The 23,189-nt window shown below is 52.2% G+C and overlaps 1 protein-coding gene across 2 annotated transcripts in view; it reads right to left on the reverse strand.

The window, feature by feature from the left end:
• The window catches only part of PSME4 (proteasome activator subunit 4), a 2,155,241-nt gene that overhangs the window by 71,419 nt on the left and 2,060,633 nt on the right, over window positions 1-23,189 (reverse strand). For both annotated transcript variants that reach the window (XM_086927646.1, XM_086927645.1), the window contains one exon: window positions 8,051-8,189. In XM_086927646.1, the coding sequence (XP_086783772.1) occupies window positions 8,055-8,189 (135 nt within the window). In that variant the 3' untranslated portion in view covers window positions 8,051-8,054. The remainder of the gene's footprint in view (window positions 1-8,050; window positions 8,190-23,189) is intronic.

Consider the following 23,189-nt stretch of genomic DNA (forward strand, 5'->3'; position numbering starts at 1 on the left):
CGCCTTTGGCGCGCAATCGACGCGCCCGCTGCGCTCGACCGCTGCACGTACGGAATCTACACATGATTTATGGGTCAGTGAGAGGGGGCGGGGGGGAAGGGGGGTGGTGGCCTCGAAAAAGGGCGTGGCCGCGGCAAGCGCCGGAAATGGCGTCAAGAGTGTCCCGGTACCAACAGCCGTGGAACGCTAGATCCGCTGCACGGGTGGTCTGGGCGAAATGAGGTCTGCAAGCAGCAGATTAAAGGAGCAGAGGGTGAGTGATTTTAAAAGCACAAGAATAAGGTGACACTCAAATTTTTAAAAAACACAATTTTCACAAGAATTCGTGCTCCCGGCTTTTCGCCTCAGGAGTTGTCTGTCGATCTGCCTCGGCGTTTGTATTCAGCGCCTTTTAAGGGCTAGGAAGGGGGCGTGGCCTCGAAAAGGGGCGTGGCCGCGGCAAGCGCCGGAAATGGCGCCAAGAGTGTGTCGGTACCAACAGCCGTGGAACGCTAGATCCGCTGCACGGGTGGTCTGGGCGAAATGAGGTCTGCAAGCAGCAGATTAAAGGAGCAGAGGGTGAGTGATTTTAAAAACACAAGAATAAGGTGACACTCAAATTTTTAAAAAACACAATTTTCACAAGAATTCGTGCTCCCGGCTTTCTGCCTCAGGAGTTGTCGGTCGATCTGCATCGGCGTTTGTATTCAGCGCCTTTTAAGGGCTAGGAAGGGGGCGTGGCCTCGAAAAGGGGCGTGGCCGCGGCAAGCTCCGGAAATGGCGCCAAGAGTGTCCCGGTACCAACAGCCGTGGAACGCTAGATCCGCTGCACGGGTGGTCTGGGCGAAATGAGGTCTGCAAGCAGCAGATTAAAGGAGCAGAGCGTGAGTGATTTTAGGTTTAAAGTATTTTATTAGAAAGGTACAGCAGCATATTAAAACAAACATACAAATATGCAATGTTCGCGACAGGAGGCGTCCCAGGATTAAGGTTCTAGTGTCCCAGCCCCGAGAGGCTGCCTCGATATCCTGCGTCTTGCATGGAAATGTGCAAAAGAAACGAAGGAGCATTGCCCCAGAGTCCTGTACCCCTCCTTAAGTAAACAATACCCCCCAACAAACCCCCCCCCCCCCACCACCCTCCCTGTCCAGTGCTGCGCAGTATGGAAGTAAAATGTCATCCCTGTCATCCTTCCCGAACCCTTTCTCGCCTGTGGGGCCGTGCTCCCCCCCCTCCTCAAAGGAACAGTGCTTCACAACGGAGGCGTGAGCCTCATCAGTCTCAAGTATCTTGGGCATGTAATTTCCTTAAATTCCGTGGCCAGTAGCGAGTGAAAGGGTTGCCATAGCTCCTCAAAACAAGTCACATCCCCCGTTAGTGTGAGTGACAGCTTTTCCATCCCCAGAACATGCCACAACCTGTGCAGCCAACCTGTGTGGGAAGGAATGGTAGGCGTGCGCCAGTGTATCAGTATGTTCCGAACCGCTGAACCCAGCATAATAGCAATCTGCCGTCCCTTCCTAGATTTCAGCGGGTACATCAAGCCATTTGGGAGACCCAGCAGGGCATACGCTGGAAATCGGGGTAGTTCAATCTCAAAGCATGCATCAATCTCATCTATCACCGCTGACCAGTAGGCTTGCAATACGGGGCAGTCCCAGAGGATGTGTGTTAGTGTACCAATCTGCCCACACTCTCGCCAGCATTTGTCACTAATGAGCCTGTTCATCTCGTGTAATCGTTCCGGGGTGTGATACCAATAGGTGGAAACCTTAGTAAAGGTTTCCGTGAGGCCTACGTGATAGGCTGAGTGTCTTGCCCTGTATGAAATATGTTCCCACTCCTTAAGGCTAAGTGTCCTCCCCAGTTCTCTGTTCCAGCGTTCCCGACCAGGAATGTGGAAGTGGGAAGATGGGAGCTGGAGCATCCTATATAGGTCAGTTATGAGTTTGGCGTCCGAGGTGCGGGTTACTAGCCACCTTTCATACGGTAGCAACTTCCTGTCAGCAGACTCTCTAACACTCGGCTGTAAGGCCCAGTGTCGGACCTACCAGTATCTCAAGCGGTCTGTCTCGGCCATCTGATAATCGTCTTTAAAGCTCTGGAAGGGGATAACCCCCTCTGCAGTATACATGTGGAAAAGTGCTCTGCAGCCCCTTTCCCTCCAGTGTGAGAAGGCCCCTGGCTCTGTCCCCGGTGTAAAGTCAGGATTGTCCACAATCGGTGTGAACGGCGAGGGGAATGTGGTGAGATCGAATGCGCGATAGGTAGCATCCCACACTCTCAGCGGCACCCGCGTTACGTAAGAAGCATAGAGATTTGGGGGGCGGTGTGACCTGCGAAGGAATGGTATTTCCTGTAAAGGGCGCCCGGCTACTGCTTGATCCTGGAAGAGCCAGTGTTTATCGGACTCCCACCTACTCCATTCCACCAAGTATCGCAATTGGGACGCTTGGAAGTATTTGCGGAGGTCGGGGACTCCCAGTCCCCCGGATTCCGGCGCCAGGGTCGTAAGGGCGGGGCGCATTCGGGGCTTACGGCCCTGCCACACAAAGCGGGACACTTCAGTTTGCACCTGTTGAATCCAGCCCTTGGGGGGCTGTAGAGGTAGCGCTCGGAATAAGTACAGAATTTGGGGTAAAACTGTCATTTTGATCGCTGCCACCCTGCCAAGCCAGGAAATCGTCCCCTTGTTCCATCTCCCAAGTTCTTCCTTCACCTTCCTACTCATCGCCTCATAGTTAATGGAAACCATGGCCTGCAACGTTGGGGCTAGCGCAATCCCCAGGTATTGCACCTGATCCCGCGACCAACGTAGGGGGAAGAGCCTCTGTAGGTCGCTTCTCGTTGCCGGAGTCAGGGATACATCCAGGGCTGTGGACTTCTCCACATTCATCCGAAAGCCAGCTACACTCTCAAAAGCTTTAAGTTCAGCCATACATGCGGGCAGGGCCCGCCTCGGGTTCTCCAATGTGAAAATTACATCGTCCGTGTAAAGGCTTATTGCATGGGTGAACCCACCCATTCGTACCCCAGTCACGTCCGTATTCCGCCGCACTCGTTGAGCAAAGGGCTCCATGTAGAGAGCGAAGAGGAGGGGGGAAGAGGGGGCATCCCTGTCTTGTTCCGCGTTCGATATCGAACCGCCGGGAACCACAGCCGTTCACTCGCACAGTCGCAGAAGGGAATTTATAGCAGTTAAACACCATGTTTCGGAATTTCTCCCCCATTCCCAACCTTGCCATCACCCGTTCGAGGTAGGGCCAGTGCACCCGGTCGAACGCTCTCAGCGTCAACCGAAAGCAGCATCCTCTCCCCCGGAATACGTGAGGCCTTTTCTAAGATGTGTACTATCCTTTTAGTGTTGTCCACAGTTTGCCTTCCAGGCACGAAGCCAGACTGGTCCGGTTCAATCAAGCCGGGGAGGTACTGTGCTAATCTCGTTGCCAGGATCCCCGTGTAGATTTTTAGATCTACATTTAGTAAGGAGATCGGTCTATACGAGCCGCATTGCTTCCTGTCTTTCCCCGGTTTGGGAATAACTGACACTGTCGCATGCAGGAGGTCCGGAGGGATAGCCCCGGGGTCAGAGAAAGAGTTAAACAGCCTGGTCAAGATAGGGGCTAGCGTCACGCCGAACGTTCTGTAGAAGAGGGTGATGTAACCGTCCGGGCCTGGGGCCTTCCCTAATTTAAGCCTAGAAATCGCTGCTATAACCTCTTCGGTTCTGATCTCTCTCTCTAGGTAAGCTGCCTGCTCCGGGGTTAGGGATGATAGGGGCACCGAATCAAGGTAATCATCCGGGTCCTCCATCTGCTCGGCCTCCGCTGCATACAGGTTGGCATAAAATCTGCGGAAGGCCTCGGCAATTTCTGCGTCGCCAAAAATCCCCTGTCCCGCGCTCCCCACTAATTCTTTCACCTGACGACTCTGATGTGCCACTCAGTTTGGCCGCCAGTAGGCGGCCACATCGATCCCCTCCCGTGTAATAGGCGTGCTTTAGGCGCAGCGCAGCATATTCAGCTCTATCTAAATCTAGTGAGGACAAGAGTTTCCTAGCTGCCTTCAACTGCTTCCAAACTCTCGGAGCCCCAGTGCGACGGTGTACGTGCTCTAGCTCCCTGACCTTCTGTGTGAGCTCATCCCGCTTTATTTTCCTATCTCGATTGTCCGCGTTTGAAATCGCAATGAACTCTCCCCGTATTACCGCCTTAAGAGCCCCCCATTGAGTCGACATTGAAGTGTTAGAGTTGTGCAGCTGAAAATCCTTCACCGAGTCTATGATACTCTGCACTACCGCTTTTTTATGTAGAAGCATGTCTCGAAGCCGCCAAACTCCTCACCGAGCGGGGCTCGGCGGGAGAAGGAAGGTCCTCGAGACCGGTGCATGGTCCGAAAGTGAGATGACTCCCATTTCTGAAGCGGTAGCCAAGTCACGGACAGGCCCAGAGACCAGCAGATGATCCAGCCTGGCGTATGTCTTGTGTGCGTGTGAGTAATAGGAAAAGTCCCTATCGGTTGGGTGGAGCCCGCGCCAGAGGTCGTGCAGGTCTAAATCAGCCAACTGCGTCTTCACTGCTTGCGAGAGTTCCCCAGTTTGTGGGTGTCGCTGCGCTGATCTGTCTTTTGAGGAATCAAAGACCAAATTTATGTCCCCTCCTAATATTATGTGTCTGTCCGGTGATGCTGTGATATCTTCCAGTGCTTTGCGCAGGAATCTATCTTGCTGTTCGTTTGGGCCATAAACTGTGCCTACTGTAAACACCAGGGTTCCCAATTTAAGTCTGTAGACCAAAAGTCTCCCTTTTTGTTCTATAAATTTGTGCAGCACCTCCCCCCTGAAGGATTTGGACAAAAGGATAGCCACCCCAGCCGTTTTGGTCGTGTTGGAGGAAAAGAACTGTGTAGGGAAATGGCGGGACCGCAACCTGTGACAATCACCGGCCAATAGGTGGGTTTCCTGGAGCAGACAGACGTCTGCCTGGGAGTTTTCCAATAATGACAGGACAGCCCTCCTCTTCGTGGGATTATTCAGTCCCTTAACATTCAGGGTAACTATCTTCAACTCTGCCATGGACGATCAGGATTACCTAGCCTATGTGTGCGATCGAGAGTGCGTGGCATCACGATGACTTCCAAGTGAACGTGTGTGTCTAGACTAATACTTGCAGACACCTTAGAAGCACTGGACAGGGCAACCCCCAACTTCCCTCCCTCAACTCCTCCCCTTCCCAACTCCCAACACTCCCTCCCCCCCCTTCTTCAACTCACACCACAACTTCCCCAACCTCCCCCCCCCCTCTTCAACTCACACCCCAGCATCCCAACCCCTCCCCTCCGCCCCAAACTTCCCAAAACTTCCTGAAATAGTCCCAGACAGGCCCAAGCGGACCAGTCCGTGGAATGTTACCTTAGTGGACGTCCAGCCACACGTGTTCAAACCATCGCCTCCTCCTCCCCACTCCAAGCCAGCAGTTGAAGTAGTGCCATGATGAACTCCCCCCGGAGCACGTTTAAGCGGTCAATGCAACCTCCCCCGAGACCCCGGCCTCCGCGACACCCCCGTTGTCCTTCTTCGTGCAACTCGTTGCCAACCTCCGTCAGCTGTGCGTCGCCTTCTCGGTGTGTGGGATTCCTCCTCCTCCGCGGTGATGCCCAGGATTTCGCAAGTGTCCTGTAGGGATCGCAATTGGTGTGTCTCTCCCTGCCACTTAAAAATAATACGGAAGGGGTGACCCCAGGAGTAGGGCGTGTCGTGCTGCCTGAGGAAGTCCGTCACAATCTTAAATGCTTTACGCTTCTGAAGCGTGAGTGTAGACAGGTCTTGATATAGCGCTACGGGGTGGTCTCGGAAGGTGAGCGAGCGTGCTTTTCGTGCCTCCGCCATGATCCTTTCCTTCAGCGGGAAGTCTGGGAGGAACGCTAGAATGTCCGGAGGGGGGCCGTTAGCTCTTCTGGGGGGTCCCACCCTGTGTGCCCTGTCGATTCTAATGAGGAAATCGTCCCCCTCTCCCAGGAACGTGCGAAAGAGTTCCTGCAGGTACCTGACTATATCCGGGTTCTCCTCCGATGATGGCACACCCCGGACCCTAATGTTGTTCCTTCGTGACCTATTCTCCAAATCCTCGTTATGCGATTGGAGGTCTAAGTGTTGTTCCCGAAGAGTCAGCACTTCCTGCTGTAGAAAAGTGATCTCCTCATCTGGTCTGTGCGTGGAGCTCTCGACAGTGGCCACCCTCTCACCTAAGCCGTCCACTTCCCTGCGGATTTCTCTCACCTCTCCTGCTACTTCCTGCTTCAGGGCCTGGAAGTCTTCCCTCAGCGTGCCAAATAGATACTCCAAAAAGGATCTGGTGACCGGAGGTTCCGCTGCCGCACCAGACTGCGAACTCCCAGCCGCTCCAGGCGAGGAGGAGTTCTTGTCCCCCTTGTTCTGCTGTCTGTTGAGCATCTCCGGCAGCGGGCGATCGTTGCGTTTACCCCCCCGTTGAGCAGCCATGATGCAGGCCCTTCCACCAGTCTGCGTGCCCGTCTCTGCCTTTCCTCACGCCGACTCCCACACCCTTCAGGAGCCTGCCTCTAGTCCAGGGCGGGCGTCGGTCTGCGTCAACCCCAAACACCGCGGCCGATCAGGGTCAATCGCTGCACCCCAGGCCGAAGCGGGGGAAGTTACGCTCGTTGCCCCTAAGGTGTCCCCGGTGCTGTGCTTCTGGGGTGGACAGTGGCGCAGGGGCTCCAATGTTGTTTTGATTTCCAGCGGGACCCGGGGTCAAGGCACGCACCACACTAGCACGGTGTCCCGTAGTGCTCTATGCCCACTCCTCCACAGCCCTCCAGTCGTGTCCTCGTACCTGCCCGGGCCAGATGCCAGTCGCGGTGTCCGCCGGTGAGGGCCGCCGCCCGGACCTTCGTCGTCTCCCCCCCAGGTACTTCGAGGCGTCTGCGGGGGAGAGAGCTGCCTCGGGGGCGTGTCCGCTGCCCCTCCGCCGGTATCGTCACGCTGGTTGCGCGGCCGGTTTGCTGTGGGCCCCGCTAGCGACACCGCGCACAAGTAAGCTGGTGCCGGGGGTTCAGGGGTGTCACAGGCTTGTTAGGTGTCCGTGTCCTCTCGGCCCCAATCAGCGCTCGCTAGGGCCGTAACTCCGCTGCGTGCCGCTCCTGGCCCCCCGCACTGCCTGGGGAGGCCTCCAAGCCGGGCACTTGCGTGACTCCCACCCCGGTCAAGTCAGCACCTCGGGGTGGGGAGATCTTCAGGCTCTAGCTAGTGGGCCCGCTGCTTCAGGCACCCCGCCCGCTTCGCTGCCGAGGGCTCCCACCTGACAGCGGGAGATCGACTGCTCCAGTCAGCGCACTCACTGTTCGGTCTTCGGGCCATCTGCCGGTCCGGGCGAAGATCCCCGGCCTCGGTCCGTCGCCATCTTGGAGCTCAAGGAGGAGAGCGGAAGCTCCCCGGACACCGTGCCGCGCTACACCTCCACGGCTGGTATCTCAGTCCGCCGTTGCCGACGAGCCCCGCACACTCCAGTCGGACAGCTCCTTGCCCTCCTGCTGTCCCGTGGTCCGCTGTTCCATCGGGACGGGGGTGCTGCGCAGCCCCGGTCGGCACCGGTCAGCAACTCGGCACTTCGAACTCGGTGAGTTCGTGCTCTGCGGGGCTCAGGCGGCGGCGGTCGGTCGGTCACCGCTTCCCCTGATTGCTCAGCTGCACAGTGTGGCTCCGGGGGGGTAGATTTAGCTGAAATCAGGGCTTGGGGCCTCGGATGGGGTCAGGAGCTCCGGCAGACACGTCCTTCTACCCCGCCATCTTGGCCGAGCCCCCGGTGAGTGATTTTAAAAGCACAAGGATAAGGTGACACTCAATTTTTTTAAAAAAAAACACAATTTTCACAAGAATTTGTGCTCCCGGCTTTCCGCCTCAGGAGTTGTCTGTGATTCATATAAACGTGATGTGCCTGGGTGAGCCCAATACAGAATCTACCTTTTGAACCACATTTTAACACTGTACAAAAATATACATACACCAAGGCATGCACAATATTTAGCAAATGTAATTTGATTTCTAATGCCTTACCCATTTATGCATAATAGCAAGGTGATACCAAAAGGTCAGTGAGAACAACCAGCTGATCATCTGTGAATTGTTGCTTGTGCTCCTGCCAGTTGTCAAGGTGGGTCCTTCGGAAATTGGAAAGTGTTTTCTTTACAGTCATCTTTCAATAAAAAAAAAACATTTAAGTCCACCTAATAATATTGTACTAATGTTGAGCCAAATATATTGTGTGATCAACTTGTATTTATATTTTTCCTTTTTATTGTCATAATTAAATCAATACATTTGCATTCGTTAAAACAGCTCATATTGCAGGCACGTTCACAGTATACTGTACATCGCATAACTAGACTATAGTCTCAGAAATATAACTAAATGTGATAACAGAATATAAAGTATGTTCAAAATTTCTTATGGTCAGTGGTATTGCTATAGTTCAGATGTCAGTTAAAACCATTGTGCTGAGCAGCACAACAATAAATATATGTATTGTTTAACTGCAGATTCTCGCTGGCCGCAAGGTGATTCAGCACTGCCAGCAAAGCAAAGCTATACTTTTGCCCAGTGGAATATGATCCATCATTTTGCAAGCTTCGGAAAAATATTTTCAGTTATTGTCCATTTTTGGAAAAATATATTTCAATGAGTCCACAGCAATGAAGCAACATTTATCTTTACGATCATAAAATGCAAATTGCGCACATTTGGGCAGTGTGCTATATTGCTAATATGTATTAATGTGTGTGGTATTATGAGGATATTAAGCACATTCATTCTGAACACAGTCTCTCAACATATGTGGGTAGACCATATATACTGGATTACATAATTTGTATGTTTATCTACCTCTAGAAATACTCTAGAATTTGGTAGTGCATCTACCTCGTGAATTAATATTTTGAATTTGATTACAAACAGGATGTTAACTATCTCATCTTCCACAATATGAACAGAATTCTAGGTCACCCCAATAAGTATGAAATAATTTCAGAAAGCAGTGGTTTGGTATCACAAAATAAGTCTTGCGGAAATTATAGCATTATTCAAGGGGGTCTCAATCATTCAATGATGGGATTTGTAAAGTGCACAGCTACTCAAGAGTGTCCCGGTGCTAGAAGACTAGGTGACCACATGTACCAAAGCCAACTTACAGATGAGCCGATTGAAACAACCACATTTGAAGGTTGCTTTCGAAAAAGTGCTCATCTTCTGAGACTGAATGGGAAGTAGGCAGAGAAGAACAAGTTACTTACCTTCGGTAACACCTTATCTGGTAGAGAATATCTAGCCACAAATACGTTGCCATAGAATTATCCCCAGGCGTCACACTGGATCTGGAGCTGTATCCCTGTGCGCCGTTAGGTGGTGTCATTAGGCTCTGCGTGGCGTTGTCTGCACCAATTAGTGAAGTGCACGGTACCAATATAGGCGCCACCCCAGCATGCTGATGTTAGTTACCTTACACAACTTGCCACGCCAGAAGCATGGAGCCACAAAGCATGCTGACCACTGGTGTGGAATACTTGGGCTGTGAAAGGGGAATGTCCTTGTGAGAAGTTGGCCTGATATATAGTGCTCACTATTCTAGTGATCACTGTGTATCATTCCAAACGACCCTTATTGATGAATGGTTGTAAGTCAACCTTATAGACCAGCTATCCTAGTAGCATGGACAAGAGCAGTCTTTAGGCTAAACTCTAGAGGGCGTGTTAAGCCAGCTGTTATACCATCACATATACCCCTTGAACACCAAGTGAAAGGACACCACACAAGTTGTTATGAAAATAAAAGGATATTTATTTATAACAAGTCTACCCTGAACTCTTTATGAGTCAGGGAGCTAAGCACACAACAAAACTCTTACGAAAATACTTTAAGTTGCACAATTTACACAAATGCCCGAGGGGCACGAAAAACCATATACACTAAAAGTGGAATGCGAAATACTAGCAGGTAAGTAACAAGATCCAGAGGCTTCAGGATCGCTAGGACTACACTACTGAACCCTAAGGTTAGGAGCAGGAGGCCTAGGGAGATCGGGTGCAGAGTGTGCACTCTCACGCGGGATGCGGACAAAGTCTATGGATGCTAGTATTTGTAAAGTTACTGTTATCGGACGAATCCGACTAGCTAGACTGAAAACGAAAAAGGATCTGGACACTTGGATAGTGAACCTACGTTGGAGCACCGAAATGCTCAGGTTACCTAGCCCAGGGGCTGCGGCTGCATAGGGTTCAAAAGACGTCGGGAATCCTCGTTACAGTCTATGGAGCGTGAAAGAAGAAGTTGCTGGCAGGCGACCAGTGATGATGTTCGGAGTGATCCAAGCCTGGATCGGTGATGGAGACGACCTGAAAGCAGAGGGGACTCAGTTCTTAATCACTAGCCAGTGATTAGGTGGGTACCAGAATGGCACCGGATGAAGTCACCTTGACCAGGTGAGTGGGCGACGCTGGACTCTGCTGTCCCTCGGACCAGGAGGCGTTGTCGGCGACCAGGCTGGAGGTGCGAGCTGTCCCACGAAGGTGTCTGCTGTCGGTGATGCTGGACCCAGGATTGGGGCAACAAACCTTGGCAAAGTCAAGCCCACGCGGTGGAGTCAAGATGGCGTCTGGAGTGGACCAGGAGGGTCCGGGGTGCTCCTCTTTTGGAAGGGAGCGAGGGCCAGTCTGGAGCAACCAGACCAGCGATGTAATCGTCGTGGTTCGTCGTCAGGAGGGCCACTAGCCAGCAGGCAAGTGACCGGATAACGCGGTGAGCAGCAAAGAGCAGAAGGGCCCCACGCAGATCTCGTGGATGCTGGGGGGCTGGACTTCGGTGCTGGAGCTGCTTAGGGTTAGGGCTTCTCAAACCCCAAAGCACTCACTCGAGGATCCCTCGGCGGTCGTGCTGGATAAGCGTCGTACAGGTTTTGAAGATGGCCGGTCCCTCAGGTCTCGTCACACCCACGAATCTCAGCTGGGCTGATGATGCAGGTAGAGGTCAGAGATGCCAGGGAATCCGGGTCTCGTCGAGCTGGTCAGTCTTGATCTGGAGGATGGACGTGCAGCAAACCGCAAGCGCTTAGATGGTGCCTGCTGGTTCAGGGTGGCTACTCCATAGCCACAAGGGAGAGTCTTCAGAAAAAGTCAAGAGTCCTTTCGTGGGAAAGTAGTCAAGATTCAGAATGATCTAATTTGGGAAGGGTGCCCGCTCCTACCTTAATTCTAAAAAAATGGGGCAGGCACGCGACTAGGTCCTGCCCATGGGTGGGACCAGGAGGGGGGCGTACACCCCTCTCCCTTGTCCGGACTTTCCCCAGCTCAGGGGCTGGTGTGCCCCTGGAACTGGTTCAAGCCGGCATATGCACAGTGAGCACCGGGGTGCCACTTGCAGTCACCTTCCTCTCAGCCCTGCCTACCTGGGATACACAAAACCCTGTCTGGGATGGTGCTAGCACCGCCCCTGACAGGAAACCCTTTGTCCAAGCTCTCCTCGCTGGAAGGACTCCCAGCAGCAGGAGGTCAGACTTGTGTCTGTGGTGGCAGCGTCCATTTTGTGGAGCTGAGGCTGTGTTAAGATTTAACCGGGGTTCTCAGTTACATACATGTCGTGTCCCTCTAGAAGGGTGGAATGCTAACCCCGTCGCCAGAATAGGCGAGGGGTTAGTATTCCAATTCGTATGACACCTTACTCGACATGTTTTGATAAAGCGATACCAAAGTTGGCAAATAACCGCGAGGATTATAATGCACTTAAGAGTATATGGTACGCGTTATCATGGAACAGCTATTAGGACTTGGTTCCGCAAGCTGCAAACGGGCTCGGCTCATGCCAGAGCACCATCTCACATAATTCCAAGCACTCTGCCTTCAGGATTGATAAGGCCTGCCATAGGAGTGACTGATAGGAATACATGTGTCCATTTTAGGGTTAGATATAAGACTACTATATCTAAAGCAAAGGGTGATTACACCACCTTGCCCCAGCTGTCGTGCAGCCAGTTGTGTCAGATTTGGATGGCCAGCCAGGGGTGGCATAATACATGCTGCAGCCCCTGGTAGGCCCTGGGTACACCTATGCCCTGGGTACCTAAGGTACACTGCACAGGGACTGATAAGGTGACTCAGTATCCAATTAGATATGTACCTAAGGTATATGGAATCCATTTTACAGAGAGCGCAGTAGGCCTGGGGCCCAGAATAGCAGGGTCCCAGGTCAACTAAGTCGAAAAACCAGCAAAACACCAGGCAAAAAGTTGGGGGGCAACCATAGTCAGATATCCACCTTCCTACATAAACCCCCCCACCCCCACCAAACGAAAGGAGATAAGGCTATCTTTGACCAGGTAAGCCTATATTGCCTGAGTGGCCATATGAGGTGGTATATGCCCTGGCATGGTTACCCCCTATATCATGGTCCACTAAGCAATCCCTCACCCTAAGGGTATCTGAGGGTCTCCACCATAGGGAATCTCTACCTGTGGTGTGTTTTGGCAAAGTAAAAGGCTGGTGCTGGGATGGAGTACTGAAGTGAGACTCCCCTAATGTTGGGATCAACTTCCTCCAATCACTATCCACCATATATGCCTTTCTTTCCATGACTGAGTTGCTGTGAGCTCTCAGGGTCAACCTCTGGCTACCTAAAGCTGGAGGCTGGGTCCCTCTGTTTGGCTTACTGGAGGGACAGGTCAGGTTTGGGGGCCTCAGGTCCCAGGTTTGGCTGTGCCCAACAGTGTCCATCTGTGGGAGATCCCTAACTAAGTTTAAGGGGGATCCCTCAGGAGTCTGTTTTATTTTCACTTGGCTAGGTCTACTAGCTACAGTGCCCTTAATCTGCTGATTGGGGAGTCCTTTTGGACAGGGGGCCCTTTGGGGTCCACCACTGGCCTCCCTGACCTCTACAGCCCTGGGCTGACTGAGGCAGGGTAGAGAGGGGCAGGTTACCTGCTCCAGACTGGGTCCCACCTTGGAAGGGTCCACTGACATCAGAGGCCCTGCCAGGCTCGGCCTGACTACCTCTGGGGCAGTTTCTTGACAAGGGGTCAGATCAGTTCCCTGAGGAGGCTGATCCTTTCCTAAAGTCTGGTGGGAGGGAGATTTCTCTTCCTCCTCATTGCTCTCTGTCTGAGTGGAGTGATCCATGGTTTCAGGCTTCACAACACTATTATCTGTCTGAGTTTGAGCTGTGGTCATCACAACCCCACCAACCTTTTCCGGAAGGGACTCAGTTTGGGTATGACCTGTGACCATCACAGCCTTGCCAACCTGTTCAGGGAAGGAATCTGTCTGAGATTGGGCTGTGACTGGCACAGCCCTCCTGACCTGTTCAGGGAGGACATCTTGGACTGGGGTTGTGGCTATCACTGCCCCTCTAACCTTACCATGGAGGTTTACCACTTTAAAATGGGTTTTTTGCTCTACCTCAGCCCAGGCTGAGATCTCTAAATCATTCCCCAGTAGGCAATCTACAGGCAAGTTTGGTGACACTGCCACTCTCTTGCGGCCAGTGACACCTCCCCAGCTGAGATTGACCACTGCTATGGGATGATCTCTCTGTACTCCATCAATGTTGGTTACCTGGTATGTGGCTCCAGGTATAAGTTGCCTTGAGGGGACTAGGCTCTCACTCACCATGGTGATGCTAGCCCCTGTGTCTCTGTAGGCCTCAACTTTTGAACCATTGATGAGGGGCTCCTGTCTGTACTTGCCCAAAGTGTTGGGACAAGCTGTGAAGTTGGCAAACCCCATGCCAGTCTCACATACAAGAGTATCTAAGTCAGGGGACCTGGTTAGGCCAGAGTCCCCAGGAACTCCCAAAGTAAATGCACCCAGATTCTTGGGGGCACTCCCACCACCTGGGGGATTACTACTAGTAGTAACAGGAGGATGGGAAGTTTTACTTGGGGGTATGTTCTCCTTATTGTCGTTGGCCCTTGGGCAACTGCTGTCAGTTTTGTAATGGCCTACCTGTTTGCAGGTATGACAATAAGGTTTCTATTGGGAATTGGAAGGATTTTGGGACCCACCCTTTTCAAAGGATTTTTGGGGCCCTGTGGTTTGATCAGAAGATTTATTCCCACCCTTCTCTTGAGGCTTGGTTGATTCCTTCTTTTGGTCACCACCCTGGTTCTTAGGCCTAATCCTGGTTCTGACCCATTTGTCTGCCCTCTTACCCAATTCTTGTGGAGAGGTCAGATCAGAGTCTACCAGGTGCTGGTGTAATAACTGGTTCTGACAATTATTTAAGACTTGCTCTCTCATAATAAGATTATACAGTCCTGTGAAGTCAGTAACTTTACTACCCAATAGCCAGCCTTCTAGAGCCTTAGTGGCACAATCAACAAAGTCAGTCGAATCCTGAGACTGAGTTTTCTGGGTGTCTCTGAACAGCAACATGTACTGCTCAGTTGTTAAGCCAAACCCATCAATCAGTGTATTCTCAGGACTTGGTAATTGTTAGCATCCTCAGCTCTAGTAGTGAGGAGCTTATCTCTACCTTTGCCTTCAAAGGAGAGCCACAAGATAGCTGCACACTGACTCTGGGGGACGCACTGGACAGTGCAGGCCCTCTCCAAAGCAGTCATCCATTTGTGGATGTCATCCCCTTGTTTAAAGGGGGGCACTATCTTACTCAGGTGTCTAGTGTCTAAACTCCTGTCTTTATCTCTAGGGATAATGCTGCCACCAGTGGGGTCTGCCCCACACAATTTCTGCTCTCTAGCAAAGGCAAGTCTCTCTTTGGCAAGGGCAAGTTCTTCCCTCTCAATCCTCAGATTGACTTCCCTCATCTTAGCTTCAGGCTCTCTTCTCTGAGGGGATGTCATCCCTCTGTGAGAAAAGGCCTGAGAGCCATTGGTATGAATGGATCTGTTAGAGCCTCTGGAGAGAGACCTAACTCGTCCATTCCCAATGTTAAGCCTGCCTGAGAGTGGGTCTGGGGGTCCCCCAAGTCCATTTTCATGCCTGCTTAAGTTGGTCCTGGTGAGTCTACTGACTACTACCTGACCTTTGTCTGCCTCATCCCCTGACAACTCCTGATCCTCTTCCTCTCCTTCACTTCTTGTTCCATTGAGGTTGAGGTCAGGGTCCCCAAGGGTTCCCTCTAAGGGGGGCATGCTCCAATCTGGATTAGAAGTGCCTGTGTTAGAAGCCCTCCTCGCATCATAAGTCTCTAAGAGACCTATCAGAAATGGGATGGTAGGGTTAGAACCCTGTTTTAGCTTCCTGGAGGTACACACTTGTCTCATCTCCTGGAAGCTAAGAGCTGCATATCTTGACATGACCTGTGGAGGGTCAACTGATATAAGGGGAGCTTCTGAGTTCTCTCCTTTGTCAGACATGCTTTTCTAGTGAGGTTAAAGTGGTGCACTTACCTACACTCTTTGTTTGCCTACTGATCCCTTGCTAAGAGTTGTAGTCAGGGTGTGCTAATCCCTGTTACACTACAACTGCTGGTTCAGTAGAACTAAGAGTATTCTAATCTAAGTTATATGTACCATGGTACTTATGCGATCTTTCAAATGATATTCTTAGGATACGTGTGGTAAAAGAACAGCAAGCTCAAATCCCAACCGCTGCTCACCAATGTGAGAAGTTGGCCTGATATATAGTGCTCACTATTCTAGTGATCACTGTGTATCATTCCAAACGACCCTTATTGATGAATGGTTGTAAGTCAACCTTATAGACCATCTATCCTAGTAGCATGGACAAGAGCAGTCTTTAGGCTAAACTCTAGAGGACGTGTAAAGCCAGCTGTTATACCATCACATATACCCCTTGAACACCAAGTGAAAGGACACCACACAAGTTGTTATGAAAATAAAAGGATATTTATTTATAACAAGTCTACCCTGAACTCTTTATGAGTCAGGGAGCTAAGCACACAACAAAACTCTTACGAAAATACTTTAAGTCGCACAATTTACACAAATGCCCGAGGGGCACGAAAAACCATATACACTAAAAGTGGAATGCGAAATACTAGCAGGTAAGTAACAAGATCCAAAGGCTTCAGGATCGCTAGGACTACACTACTGAACCCTAAGGTTAGGAGCAGGAGGCCTAGGGAGATCGGGTGCAGAGTGTGCACTCTCACGCGGGATGCGGGACAATGTCTATGGATGCTAGTATTTGTAAAGTTACTGTTATCGGACGAATCCGAGTAGCTAGACTGAAAACGAAAAAGGATCTGGACACTTGGATAGTGAACCTACGTTGGAGTACCGAAATGCTCAGGTTACCTAGCCCAGGGGCTGCGGCTGCATAGGGTTCAAAAGACGTCGGGAATCCTCGTTACAGTCTATGGAGCCTGAAAGAAGAAGTTGCTGGCAGGCGACCAGTGATGATGTACGGAGTGATCCAAGCCTGGATCGGTGATGGAGACGACCTGAAAGCAGAGGGGACTCAGTTCTTAATCACTAGCCAGTGATTAGGTGGGTACCAGGATGGCACCGGATGAAGTCACCTCGACCAGGTTAGTGGGCGACACTGGACTCTGCTGTCCCTCGGACCAGGAGGCGTTGTCGGCGACCAGGCTGGAGGTGCGAGCTGGCCCACGAAGGTGTCTGCTGTCGGCGATGATGGACCCAGGATTGGGGCAACAAACCTTGGCAAAGTCAAGCCCACGCGGTGGAGTCAAGATGGCGTCTGGAGTGGACCAGGAGGGTCCGGGGTGCTCCTCTTTTGGAAGGGAGCGAGGGCCAGACTGGAGCAACCAGACCAGCGATGTAATCGTCGTGGTTCGTCATCAGGAGGGCCACTAGCCAGCAGGCAAGTGACCGGACAACGCGGTGAGCAGCAAAGAGCAGAAGGGCCCCACGCAGATCTCATGGATGCTGGGGGGCTGGACTTCGGTGCTGGAGCTGCTCAGGGTTAGGGCTTCTCAAACCCCAAAGCACTCACTCGAGGATCCCTCGGCGGTCGTGCTGGATAAGCGTTGTGCAGGTTTTGAAGATGGCCGGTCCCTCAGGTCTCGTCACACCCACGAATCTCAGCTGGGCTGATGATGCAGGTAGAGGTCAGAGATGCCAGGGAATCCGGGTCTCGTCGAGCTGGTCAGTCTTGATCCGGAGGATGGACGTGCAGCAAACCGCAAGCGCTTAGATGGTGCCCGCTGGTGTAGGGTGGCTACTCCTTAGCCACAAGGGAGAGTCTTCAGAAACAGTCAAGAGTCCTTTCGTGGAAAGTAGTCAAGATTCAGAATTATCTAATTTGGGAAGGGTGCCCGCTCCTACATTTATTCTAAAAAAAGGGGCTGGCACGCGACTAGGTCCTGCCCATGGGTGGGACCAGGAGGGGGTGGTTACACCCCTCTCCCTTGTCCGGACTTTCCCCAGCTCAGGGGCTGGTGTGCCCCTGGAACTGGTTCAAGCCGGCATATGCACAGTGAGCACCGGGGTGCCACTTGCAGTCACCTTCCTCTCAGCCCTGCCTACCTGGGATACACAAAACCCTGTCTGGGATGGTGCTAGCACCGCCCCTGACAGGAAACCCTTTGTCCAAGCTCTCCTCGCTGGAAGGACTCCCAGCAGCAGGAGGTCAGACTTGTGTCTGTGGTGGCAGCATCCGTTTTGTGATGCTGAGGCTTGAGTTAACTTTACCCGGGGTTCACAGTTACATACATGTCGTGTCCCTCTAGAAGGGTGGAATGCTAACCCCGTCGCCAGAATTGGCAAGGGGTTAGTATTCCAATTCGTATGACACCTTACTCGACATGTTTTGATAACGCGATACCAAAGTTGGCAAATAACCGCGAGGATTATAATGCACTTAAGAGTATATGGTACGCGTTATCATGGAACAGCTATTAGGACTTGGTTCCGCAAGCTGCAAACGGGCTCAGCTCATGCCAGAGCACCATCTCACATAATTCCAAGCACTCTGCCTTCAGGATTGATAAGGCCTGCCATAGGAGTGACTGATAGGAATACATGTGTCCATTTTAGGGTTAGATATAGGACTACTATATCTAAAGCAAAGGGTGATTACACCACCTTGCCCCAGCTGTCGTGCAGTCAGTTGTGTCAGATTTGGATGGCCAGCCAGGGGTGGCATAATACATGCTGCAGCCCCTGGTAGGCCCTGGGTACACCTATGCCCTGGGTACCTAAGGTACACTGTACAGGGACTGATAAGGTGACTCAGTATCCAATTAGATATGTACCTAAGGTACATGGAATCCATTTTACAGAGAGAGCAGTAGGCCTGGGGCCCTGAATAGCAGGGTCCCAGGTCAACTAAGTCGAAAAACCAGCAAAACACCAGGCAAAAAGTTGGGGGCAACCATAGTCAGATATCCACCTTCCTACAGTCCTCTCCCTAGAAATCTGTTCGCAGAGTGGGGAGGATGGGTGGGTTGGTAAGGAAGCTGCAGCTAGATAGAGTCTCTACAAGATAAGGCGTTGCTGAGGTTAAGTTACTTGTTCATCTGATAGAGAATTCCAGCCACAGATTCCTTACCTTAGAATAGATACCCAAGCAATACCTCCCCAGAGATCGGTCAGCAAACCAATTTCACACAAGGAAGTCCTGCAGGACCGAACGGGCAGAATGAGTTACTTACCTTCTGTTACGCATTATTTGTTGGAGACAGGATCTAGCAGCAGATTCCTTACTTTAGAGTCTTCACCAGGTGCGAGACTGGATACGGACATTTTTTCCCAAAGTACATCCACGCGCCGGTAGAGGGTGTTGCGTGACTACGTAGCAAATCGTCCACTGGATTTGACGTCGACCTGGTGCATACTGGAGGTACCTGGGGGGCTAGTTGGCCCCCAGGGACCCTCAGTTTTCAAGGAGAATTAATTCCCCAACATACAACGCGCCAGGGAGCGCGTTTGCAGAGTGCTGCAGGGAGGGGGCGGAAATGCCGGCTGCTTTTTTAATTTTATTTTTTTCGAAGGGGGGCTGTGTGGCCCCTCTTCTTTTACATTATTTAAAACAGGAAGGAGGCTGCGCGGTGAACTCTGGCTGGGGAAGGGATAGGGACCTGCCGTTGACCGAATCCTCGTTCGTTAGCCACCACTGCAATTAATGTTCAGTGCCCTCCGAGATCTGGACGCAATCGGAAATATTCCCCATATGCTGTGCCCACTGGAACTTCAAGTCCCACTGCACAGCCCACATATGCCACCTGGCATAGTCCACCAGAAGGATGCAGGAGGCCATGAGACCCAGTAGCCTCAGGGTCATTCTGACCGAAACCCGGGATAGAGGCTGAAAAATCAGAATCATAGCCCAAATATCCCGGACTCGCTGCTCGGGAGGATATGCTCGAAACTGCATTGCGTCCAGAACCACTCAAATGAAAAGGAGCTTCTGAGAGGTAATCAGGTTTGACTTTGGCCCGTTGATGGTGAACCCCAGCGAATGCAGGAGGTTGGCCGTAGTCCGGAGGTGGGAGACGACAGCCTGGGGTGAGCTCGCCTTCAACAGCCAGTCACCAAGATAGGGGAAGACTGGAACCCCAATCTGCGCAGATGAGCTGCGACCACCGCCATCACCTTCGTGAACACCCGAGGGGCACTGTTAAGGCCAAAGGGGAGCACGGTAAACTGAAAGTGCTCATGGCCTACCGTGAATGGCAGGTAACGCCGATGAGCCAGAATGACAAGGATGTTTAAATAAGCATCCTGCAAGTGAAACGCTACAATCCAGTCTCCTGGGTCAAGGGCCAACAGGACCTGAGCCGGTGTCAACATTTTGAACTTCTCCTTTCCGAGGAAGCAGTTGACGTTCCTGAGATCCAAGACCCTTGTCCTTCTTGGGTACCAGAAAGTAGTGGGAATAACAACCAAGACCTACTTCTGGCCCAGGAATGCGCTCAATGGCCCCCTTGGCCAAGAGGGCCGTGACTTCAAGCTGAAGAAGCGCAAGATGGTCCCCCGATATGCGGTGGTACCGAGGTGGCATGTCTGGAGGGGTAGTCTCGGAGGGGAGGGAGCAGCCCTTTCGGACTATCTGCAGCACCCACTTGTCCGAAGTGATGTTGCGCCAGTGGGGGGAGATGATGGCTTATTCTGCCGCCCACTGGCATTTGATTGGCCTGAAAGGTCATACTAGGAAGGCTTTGAAGTGGATGCTGCAGGGGTGGAGTTGGACTGACCCACCCGCTGGCCCCCAGAACCGCCTCGGCGGTTCCCACGTCCGCACTGAAGTTGTTGCTGCGCCAGCCTGTGGCTCTGGAATGAACTTGTTGGGGCACCCATTCCGTGGCCACAAAAGGAGCGAAACGCAGAAGGCGGAGGAGGCCGAGTGGCAGAGAGGCCCAAAGGCTTGGCCGTAGCCCGTGAATCCTTAACCCCTTCCATGCTCATGACGAGCTCAGCTCGTCATGAGGCACGGTTGAGCTGTGCTGATGACGAGCTGAGCTCGTCATGAAACAATGGGAATCATCCAAGATCAGCACAGGAGGGGAAAACACCTAGCAGCCAAGGTGTTAAAGCACTCCAACGCACTATCTGCTTTGTTTCCAAAAAGTCGAATGCCATCAAAGGGCATGTCCATCAAGGTGTTTTGGACATCCCCTGAAAAGCCAGTTGTCCTCAGCCAGGCATGGCGCTGAAGCGCCACCATTGTGGAAATCGCCCTGCCCAGTGAATCGGCGTCATTAAGCCCACAACGGATGGTGAACTTAGTTGCGTCCTTCCCAGCTGCAATAGCCTGGCCGAGTACTGTCTGGGCCTCCTCCGGACAGTTGGGCAGCACCTGCGCCACCGTGTCCCACACAGAGTGGGAATAATGGCCCAAGAGGCATGCAGTGTTCACCGACTGCAGCCCTAAGCTGGCAGATGAAAACAGCTTCTTGCATTCCCTATCCCAGGGTGCGGAAGGGAATGCACTCTGGGATGCAGAGGCTTGGACAACCAAGCTCTCAGGGGTGGGGTGGGTTGTTGGGAAAGAAAGAGAGGGTTGGCCGGAACCGGGCGATGACATCGGCCACGTTCCTGTACATATACAAAGCCTCTAATCTGACCTATAAATCCTTCAAAGTATTGTATTGTATTGTATTGTATTGTAAGGGGTGCTTGTAAAGCGCACTGACACCATGGGTTTCCTGGCGCTGGTTGGAAGTAAAGAGGACAGAAGGACTAGCCAGATTGGGGGAAAAGCCAGGTTTTTAAAGACTTACGGAAAAGGGTCAAAGAGTTAGAGGTTTTGAGAAATAGAGGAAAAGAGTTCCATAGCTTGGGGGCCAGGTGTGCAAATCTCCGGCCTCCAGATCTGCAGAGCTTGTAAGAGGGGACGGTCAAGAGATGAAGGTGAGCGGATCTCAGATCCCGGGATGGGCGGTAGGGAATGATGAGAAATTTTACAAAAGCGGGGCAGGCCCCAGCTAACGACTTAAAGATGATACAGCCGATCTTGAAGGCTACCCTTGAGGTGACAGGGAGCCAGTGGAGTTTGGCAAGGAGGGGCCTGGCGGATTGACACTTCGGGATCCCTAGGGCCAGTCTCGCCGCTTGATTTTGAACCGCTTGCAGTCTGGCCATCGATGTTTTAGGCAGACCGTGATAGATTGCGTTAGAAAAATTTAAGCGGGAGAGGACGAGGGCCATGATGACCCGCAGGAGGGCATCAGGTGTAAGGAGGTATGCCACTTTCCTGATCCTGCGCAGCTGGTAGATGCGGGACGAGACCACCGTCCCCACTTGCGGCCCAAGGGATAAGCCGGAGTCGATTGTGACCCCCAGACTCTTCACAGAGGTCACAGGTGTGGGGGAGGGACCAAGTTCCGCCGGCCAGAATTGTGGCCCCCAGAAGGTGGTGCTCCTGCCAGGAAGGAGGAGCTCCGTCTTACGTCTTACCGGGGTTCAATTTTAGCTGGTTGTGGCCCATCCAATGAAGGATGTGGGACATGACTGCCTGAAAGTTGGGAATAGCAGAGGGGGAGTTAAGAGAAAAGAGGAGTTGTAGGTCGTCCGCATAATTAAACACGGTGACGTCCCACTGCCTCAATGAAAAAAGAAGGGGGCTAAGATAAAGATTGAAAAGAAGAGGGGATAGAGAAGAACCCTGGGGGACCCCGCAGGGCGAATGCTCCCTGGGAGCCCTCAAAGTGCCCACACTAAGGGTCTGAGACCTGCCGGTCAAAAAGGATTAGACCCAGGCCAGCGCCAGGCCTTGGATGCCAGCCTGCTCGACACGGTGGAGAAGGATGTTATGATCCACCGTGTCGAAGGCGGCTGACAGATCTAATAATACCAAGGCCTGGGGAGTACCCTTGTTGACACCGTCTCTCAAGGCATCCAGCACGGCTAAGATCACTGTCTCCGTAGAGTGGCCGGGTCTGAAGCCAGCTTGGTTAGCCTCGAGAAAGTTGGAACTCTCGATAAACTGTGAGAGACAGGTGGTGACGTGGGCTTCCAGGATTTTAGAAAAGAAAGGTAGGAAAGAGATAGGACGGTAATTTGCCGGGACGGCGGGGTCGGCCCCTGGCTTCTTCAGAAGGGGCACCAACACAGCCTCCTTGAAGGCGCCAGGCACCGTACCGGAGGAGAGAGAGGAGTTTAGCAGAGGGAGGATGCAGTCGGGTAGAGAGTGGCAGATGTCCCGGAGTATGGAGGGGGGCAGCAGTCGTCTGGGGAACCAGACTTGATGCGAGTGGCGAGAGTGGCCAGAGAAGTAGGATCTAGGAGGGGAAGTTGTGTAAATGAGAAAGTGTTGTGAGGAGGGGAGACAGATCCAGCGCCAGGAGGAATGACTGGGATGGTGTCCCTAATCAATACAATTTTTTCAATAAAAAAGGTGCTAATGGTATTGCATGCTTCCTGTGTGGGGGCCTGAGTTGGGAGCGTCCTAGGGTCGGAGGTAAATTCATTAAGAACTTTAAAGATTTCTTTCGACTGGCAGGGGGCAGAAAAAAATTTCCCTGAAGCGTAAGCTTTTTTTGCTGCGATGATGGCCAGTTTGTACCTATTGCGGGCGGCCACATAGGCATCTCTGCTCAGAGAGCAGTAGTCTCTCCTCCACTTACGCTCAAGCTGCCGAAGTTCCAGGTGAAGGGTCTTAAGATGGGGGGTAAACCATTTGTGGGAGTTACTGTGCCGGGATTGGGGAAACCTAGTTAGGGGAGCAAAAATGTCGCTGGCTGACATGAGCCAGTCTGCCACCGACCCATAAAGCCCATCGGTACTGATGTCATTAGGTAGCAGGGGACGGGTTTGGGACAGATGAGC

The sequence above is a fragment of the Lissotriton vulgaris genome, chromosome 6 (genome assembly GCF_964263255.1).
Source record: "Lissotriton vulgaris chromosome 6, aLisVul1.2, whole genome shotgun sequence".
In the NCBI taxonomy this organism is placed as follows: Eukaryota; Metazoa; Chordata; class Amphibia; order Caudata; family Salamandridae; genus Lissotriton; species Lissotriton vulgaris.